Consider the following 8,118-nt stretch of genomic DNA (forward strand, 5'->3'; position numbering starts at 1 on the left):
AAATAAAAATGGACAATTGGAGTTCTTGCAATGGTCAGATTCTCCACTCAAATTGAGTGTTTGCGGCTTTAGCACACTTGCTCAGCCTCCACTGGCTCATTACCAGTGATGCGGCGAGAGGGATGCGCTGGGATCTCTTGAGCTCTGCTCTACCCCTCACACGTGGGGGATAGAGTGGGCTCAGGGATCCTCAAGTCAATTGCGTAAATATTGTATATATTATTTTATCATTATGTTATTTTATTTATTTATTTTTCATACAGATAGTTTGATAGTTCATCTTGTCTATTCTTTTGTTTGTATATATTTTAAGAGTTTTTTTTTTATCATAATTTTTTTTTCTTTTTTTAAATTTATTTTAGTATGTATGAGATCATTCATCACTATTATCTATTGCCCACAACTGTGTAGCAGATTGTAATATCTATCAATAAATAAATCTATCATTAAAAAAAAAAAAAATAATTTAGGGAATACCACTTTCAGAATCAACCATTAGAAGATAAAGGATCAAAACTTAGCTCAAGATAACTGCAAAAAGGCCCCATAAATAGAGGCTAAGACTTGCTGGAGAACAGCATGGTCCTGGCTTGAGGAGGAATAGAACCTCTAATTGCAATAAGAATTGTCCTTAGCAGTTCAGATGGCCTTTAAAGGAGCCTGGAGAAGGCTTAGAGAACCTAAATGTTAGAAATTGTGAAATTAGGAGAGGGCTCTATCATGTTCTGGGGATGCATCTCTTTGCAGCCACAAACAGAACTGATGAACTGATGAAGAGCCTTTAATGCTTCAAGGTTTGCAAAGATAACTTTATAAGATCATGTAGTATCTTACAGGTTTATAATTGGTACTAAATCATTACTTATGTATAACACTTAGCCACATGTATTTCTGACTACCTGGACACCTCATCCATAACCTAGAGAGACTAGTGATAAATTTGAACCTTAATCCAATTGATCATGTGTCCAAACTTAAAATAAAAGTTTGGTCAAGAGTGTTTCCTCCTATTACATTTAATATGCTGACCACGGCTGAAATGGAGGAATGGAACAACGACTCATAAGAGTTGATTACATAAAAAAGGATGAAAGCAGTTATTAAGAAGGAATTATTATAAGGAAGGATTATTAGAGAAGGAAATACTTTTTGTTTAATTCAATTATAAGCCCACAAAATTTACATTTTGTCCAAACACTGCAAATCAATTTTCTTTTATTTCTCTAAAGAAATGTCTTATTTAATTCAATGGATGTTCAGTTTAAAATAATTTTTTATTATCCTTTTTGTAACTTTTTGAAAATTCAAAAATGTCTACATATTGAGATTTAGTTTGTAGTGTACAAGGTAGTTTGGATCCAGGTTTGTCACCACCTGACCCTATGATTTGAGGATCCAGTGCCTTATCCACTCATCTAACCCACTATTTAGAACTCTTTCTAATTTTATTTATTTGTGCAATTATACACCTTGTCTTTAAAATTATTTGTTTACTTTCCCCATTTATTTGTATATTTTTATTACTTCTATAATACAATTCACTTTAATAAATTTTTTTTATTAGTCCTTAATAATTGTAACTAAGGTTTGTATACTTTCTAACAATGAAAAACATCAGCACACATTAAATAGTGCAATAAATCTAGCAAGTTTTCCCCAGGATTCCTGGTCCTAAAGAACAGAACTCATGGATTCTCATAACTGTCTTTAAATGAATGAGTGAAGTTCATAGAAAGAAGACTGACACATCCAATTATATAAATGTAACTAGAAAACTGGAGAGAAATGAGAGAAAGAATTTTTCACATTCCATGTGGATTGTCTCATCTTAAGTAGAAAATATCAAAGAATGAACTATAATAATAAATTATTTACAATAATATTAATATATTCTGAAAATAAAATAAATACATAAAAGAGAAATTATACAGATAGGGGTAACATCGTTGATATCAGAGGGATAAGAGTTCTCTAAAATTTACAAAAGAAAATCAAGCTTGGAAGTTAAAAATAACAGTTTTGAACATTGACTCTGATGTAATTTAAAGATAAATATCTTGATCACTCAAATGGAAATGTAACTTTGCAGTGTTGTCATTGTGTTAATAATAACATTTAAACAAAGTCTGATTTTACTTACTCCACTTTTTTGAATATATCAAATAATTCAGTTTTGGTATTAGTCACACTATCAGATATGAAATCATATTTATGATCTTTATGCATTTCAAGCTGGCAATCACGGCAAGTCATTATTTTGCAAGTATGGCACACAATTGACAGGTCATTCTAAACACAAATAAAATTAAGTAAAATAATACATAATCTTAAGTTAATTTAATCATATACAAGAATCTATGATCTAATGCAGTGGTTTCCAACCTGTTGAGAGCCCATGTTAATGGGGCACGAGACCAATGCAAGGGGGTGCACAGCTTTTACCAAAATATTGTTAACGAAAAAAACAATAAAAAAAATCAGCAAAACTGTTACACATAATCTGCAACCTAATGGAGGAGATAGAGGAAAAAACAAGATATAGATGGATATTAATTTGGTGTTAAATTCTAATTTCTATTAATGTGAGATAATTCTCAGTAATAATAGGAACTCATTCTCAAAAAGAAGGGATTGAATTCTTTTGTTGTTTTCTTTATGGTCAGACTAAACGTCTAGAATAATTGTGCAAAATGTGTTTTTTTGGCAACCATCTTGAATTTTGTTGTAAAACAAAATTAGTGATTTTTAGGATAACATACCAATTAAAAAAAAAATCAGGACATATTTTGCACGCTTAAATTTGTCTAAACTTTTAGTATGTCAAAAATACATAAACTACAAACAAGAAAATTCAGATCACATCTTTTTGTGAAAATAGAGGTGAAGCCAACTTTTTATTTATGAGATAAAATTCCTAGTAAAACTTAAGTATTTAGTGAATATTTAAAAAACCATCAGTGATACTTTGACCTAGTTTTGGGAAATTTTTAATTCAAGTCCTAATAAGTCAGAATTTTATTTTTTATTTTGAAGCTATAGTAACCCATTTTTACACGACTAGACTGTCATAAATACAATTTATAAGGAATTTTTAATTTTTTCGAAGCGGGAACTACCTTTCTCATCGTTTTCTGGTTAGGCCTTTTCCTTTTCCTCCTTTTTCCACTTTTCTGTGTCTTTTAACTTGATCTTTCTTATTCTTTTGATTTTATTGGTACTTTAATAGATTTTACACTGGCTATAATAGTTTTACTCAACTTTCAGTTTTTACTTTTGCCTTAGTCAGGACTTGACAACTTCTTAATTCGGCATAAATTTGGTTTCATGGCTGAGATTTGTACTTACTAAGCATCTTCGAATCAAAGCAATAGAAAAACATCCTCTACATTTGTTAAGGGCAGTTATAATAAAAGATTTTTTAAACAAACAAACTGGGCTAAAGTATGTCTTAGTTATGAGGTTATCACAGTCATTAATAATAGTGAATTTTGTAATAAAAACCAATACAGTAATGTAAAATGTGACCATACCACTGAATAAAATAATGAATTGTGTAGTTGCAAAAATATTAACCACATTTGTAATGGATATATAAAAGTTTTGACAGAAGCTGAAAAATCATATATCGGCAGAAAGTAATTACAATAATAGGTGATGCCACTAGTGGCTTTATGTGGTGATTAATGAAGAGTTTGGTATACCATGCATCGGTACTAGCTAGGAGCTTCAGCTCAAAGTGAAACTACCATAAGTATTGTAAAAACTTGTTCCAGGAGAACAAAAGAGATTGCAGTATGGTTTTCTAACTTTGGTTAGTTTTCTTACCAAAAGAAGGACTCAAGGGCCAAAGTAGCTTGCATTTCTGTTACTTTAAATAAATTAAAGATAGCACCTCAAATTCGTAGTGAAAAAACACAGGATAATAAGTCTGAAAATGATAATTTTTAAAAGTTTTCAAATTATAAAATCACCTATCCTGCAGATGAGATAGAATTAAGTAAAGTTTTGATTAATTTCACCAGTCTATGAAGTAATTCTAGTTTTACTTTCAGCATATAAAAAAATGGACACGCAATCCTTTTGCGACTGAAAAAAATATGATGATTTTTGCCAACTGCCTGCAGACTAAAAAATGATAATTGATTTATCCTGCGAAAGCATACATTCTAAGTATGTATTTCAACATGAAAATGATATTTTTACTTATTCACTAGAAGTGATAAAAGATATTTCTGTTTTAACAAACAATGCTTTATAAATTTAATTGTGATTTTTACTATCTTATTAATTTGCAGATTTTTTTTTTTTTTTGGCAATAACTCATTTAAAGACAAAGTATTTATCTTTTAGAGTGATTGATAAGAAAATAAGAACATTTACATCTTCGACAATTTAAAGGTTTAAGAAATTTTGTGATGAAAAATAAGCCAAAACATCACACTAAACCCTCACTATATTATATTATGTATTCTATTTTTTTATTTTAAAATTTGTTTTTATTACTTCATCAAATAATTATTAAAAAATGTTTAATATGTACTTCTATACAATATGGTATATTACTTTGTAACCCACTAAATAAATTACAATATCACATAAGTAATTATGAAATTACGAGAAGATAGCTCATCAGAAGAAATAATAACAAACACAAATAAGAGAAATTTATTTTATTTGTGCCGATGTTCTGCTGCCATTTATGAAGTTGATAGTAATGACAAATTGTTTAACAAAAGGGGGTGAAAAAACAAACAGATTAGAAACCACTGATCTGATGTAAAAAAACTAATGCATAAGTTGCTAATGACCAATCTAAACCATAATAAACTAAAACAACAGTTACCTAAAATAACAAAATAATCTTAAAGAATAAATAAAAAATAATAAAATAAATCATAATTATATCACAAAAATGTTCCATTGTTGAAATGTATAGATATAGAATGTTATTGATGAGAAAATAATAATAAATAACAACATAAAATTTTTAGAAACTAAGACTCTCTTAAATTTGTTCTTTAAAGGAATTTAAATAACAAATTACCTTTTATATTTTAAAATAATAAATTCACCAAAAATTTTATATTTAAATTTTTTTCAAACAATATTCCTTTAATTCTTCTTGGTCAAACATTAAAATATCAATTTTTATAACTTTATCCAATAATTTTTAAAAAAAATTCAATAAAAAATTAATTACTTTTAACAACTTTTATTTTGACAGTAAATGTAAATTACAAGTGTCATACAGTTTTAATTACTGTTTTAACAATTTTCATTTTGACAGTAAATGTAATTATTACAACTGTCATACAGTTTTAGCAATTAACAAAAGTCCTAGATTTCCATCATTAATAACTAGATAACTATTAATAATTAAAATTCTGAAATAAAAAACTTTTAAGAAACCAAAGTGTAACTAATTTACAATTAAAATAATTTATTTTAATGTTACCTGAGGATGAACAACACAAGGGAAAATAGATCTCTGAGCACATGACTTATCATGAAGGTATTCTTTGTGAGTCTTAATTTTATGATTCTGGGTAGATTTTAACTGTCCATGGTGCTAAAAATATAATTAATGAATATTGGATTAATTCCAGGAAAAATAAAGTAAGATGAAATAATATTAAAAACATACATTAACACAATCTTCACAAATTAACTCTGCACAGTCATTGCACCAGTGGGTAACTGGAGCATTGTGGATGGTACAAACGTCTTCATTAGACATTTCATCCTCATCAGTGACCATTTCGGCAAGAACTTTGTTTTCAGTAACATCTTTCTTTTTAGAGTAAAAACTGCAAACATTGCATTGCTTGTCAACTGTAAAAAAAAAAAAAAAAAAAAAAAAAAAAAAATTAAAAAACCTATAGCAAGGGATATTGGACAAAAAATACCAGTGCAGCAGTAAATTTCTCTAACAAAAAAAACTTTTAACACAACAATCCACTGAGTGCCTTAGATAAGTAATAAGGAAGTTATTTTTTTATTTAACACAGTGAGTTATTGCAGTCAGCATCCAGGCGTGTACTCCTATCCCATTAAAGAATCTGTCAGATGCTTACTTTAGAGAAGGAGAGTGCCCAATGAGTTAATAAAACAGAAAATAAATTTTTCTGTCACTATCAGGCATAAACCTGTGTCAGTGAGGAAACCAGGAGTTCATCACTGAGCAGTTAGTTATTTTCAAATATAAACATAATAAAGCAAATAATGGATTAGCTTGAGAATTTAACCCGGGAGAGGTATAGCCTTGAGTATTTTGCTTAAATTGGAAAATAAAAGTCTATTTCCATAGAAAATGTTTCTTCCAAGTATTTTATTTGTTTTATTACTTTTTTCTACCTTATGTTAGCCCTTTGATGTTGTTAGTACCGCTTGTTTAAGTTACTCTTTCTTTTACCTCCCCACCTATACTCAATTCAATTTTTATCTGGCCTTCACTCAACGGTAAAACTGATCATTTCTCTCACCAGTTCACTCCTAACCTGACATCTTCTTTTTCTCATTTAAATATTTTGCTCACTCAGACACCTCCTGCATATCTATTTTAGCTGATGAACCAAGGCAAGAAAAGATCTTTAGATCTTTTACAAAATCAGGATTCTTCAGACCCTGATAGAAGAGTTATAATTTACAATTCCAATTTCAAAACAATCTTCAAAATTTCTTTCAAAGTAATCAAAAAGATTTTTAGCATCATCACATCAATCACACTGATTGAGTGGAATATTGAGATCGGGAACTGGACTGAAGAGGATTGAGATTTCTTGATTCTGTCGAGTGGTAGAGAGGATGGAGATAGGTCTATAATTGGAGACGAGTGAGGTAACAGGGACTTTCTGGATGGATTATGGAATTTTCTTTAGTGTAAAAGAAAGTTAAATTTCCGGAGAAATAGGTAAGGACTTTGAGTTTACTACAGATATATTTTAAAGGATTTTCAGGACTTGGGATTATGGGCTTGAGATAAAAAAGTATGAAAAAACTTTGCCTTAACACAACATTGGGAATATTGGGAGAGGTTCCTTAAAACTGGAAAGAGGAGTTGTCTTCAGAGGTTCTAGAGGGCCAGACACATCTCTTCATCTCATCATCTCCCATTCACGGAGTCATGGGATGTTTAAATGATGATCTTGAGAGTTTTATGGTAATTTAGGAATGTAATGAGATGAGTGGAAAGATATTCTACCATTTCATCAAAGGAGCCAGAGGAAGATAGAAAGTTCGAGGGATGAGGATAGTGAATCAAAAAAATAATTCAAATTTTCAAGTGTGAGTCAAGGTACTGCCAGGCGATATGTTTAGGAATCAGCTTAGGAGTTAAAGTGTTATGAGAACTCTGGATGATTTATTTTAATCATTCATTAAAATAAAAATTATGAAAAACAAAGGCTAAATTACAAATACTTATAATCCATAGATTAAATAAGAACATATTACTAAAATAAAAATAAAAGAAGTGCATGTTATTTAGTAATATTGGTAATGACAAGCCACATTTCCACATTATAAATAATACAAGAATACTTATTTCTCAAGTCAGGAAAAATAAATTTACAACTAAGCTGGTTCAGTTTGCAACTACTGTTTATTACTATACTAATAGAAAGACACCTTGAAGTCCAGTTTGACAAGAAATAGTAGCCAAGGTATGAAAATTTCAATTAAAATTATTTTAGTAAACGCTAAGTAACCAATTTTCAAAACCTAACTTACCTTTATCATCCCAATTAATAAAACAATTATAACAAATGGCATGTAAACATTGGAGAAGTTTTGAGCGTTTAAATTCACTTTTGGAAGTTAATTTTTTATTACAAAATATACAATCGGAAATGGGCCAGATTTCATTTTCATTCAAACACGTAGCATCATTTGGATTCCCATTGTCATTATTCTCATCTGATAAAAACATTCTGAACAATAAAATGAAAACTTGAAAGTAGTAAAATCATTGACAACAATTAACGGACAACAAGTGGTTATCAACTTCAAATCATGTCTTCCTTGGTTTTAATTTGAATAATAAATTATTTTCATTTACCCACACATTTCATTCATATCAGATTACATTCCTTAAAGGAGAAAATACTTAGGTAAAACTTT

At 29.2% G+C, this 8,118-nt stretch overlaps 1 protein-coding gene across 2 annotated transcripts in view; it reads right to left on the reverse strand.

Moving 5' to 3' along the window:
- LOC106689984 (transcription intermediary factor 1-beta) overlaps positions 1–8,046 on the reverse strand; it is a 35,512-nt gene extending 27,466 nt beyond the window's left edge. The window contains exons 1-4 of one of the 2 annotated variants that reach the window (XR_010844260.1): positions 7,729–8,046; positions 5,645–5,832; positions 5,456–5,569; positions 2,141–2,289 (exon numbers count right to left, since the gene is read on the reverse strand). Coding sequence is in view for 1 of the 2 variants with exons in the window: in XM_014435216.3 (XP_014290702.1) it covers positions 2,141–2,289; positions 5,456–5,569; positions 5,645–5,832; positions 7,729–7,927 (650 nt within the window). In the remaining variant the exon portion in view is untranslated. The remainder of the gene's footprint in view (positions 1–2,140; positions 2,290–5,455; positions 5,570–5,644; positions 5,833–7,728) is intronic. The other variant, XM_014435216.3, reaches the window with a different exon arrangement.
- Positions 8,047–8,118: the final 72 nt, after the last annotated feature.

Source organism: Halyomorpha halys, unplaced genomic scaffold, assembly GCF_000696795.3.
Source record: "Halyomorpha halys isolate HHAL.00 unplaced genomic scaffold, Hhal_1.1 Scaffold1539.1, whole genome shotgun sequence".
Taxonomy (NCBI): domain Eukaryota; kingdom Metazoa; phylum Arthropoda; class Insecta; order Hemiptera; family Pentatomidae; genus Halyomorpha; species Halyomorpha halys.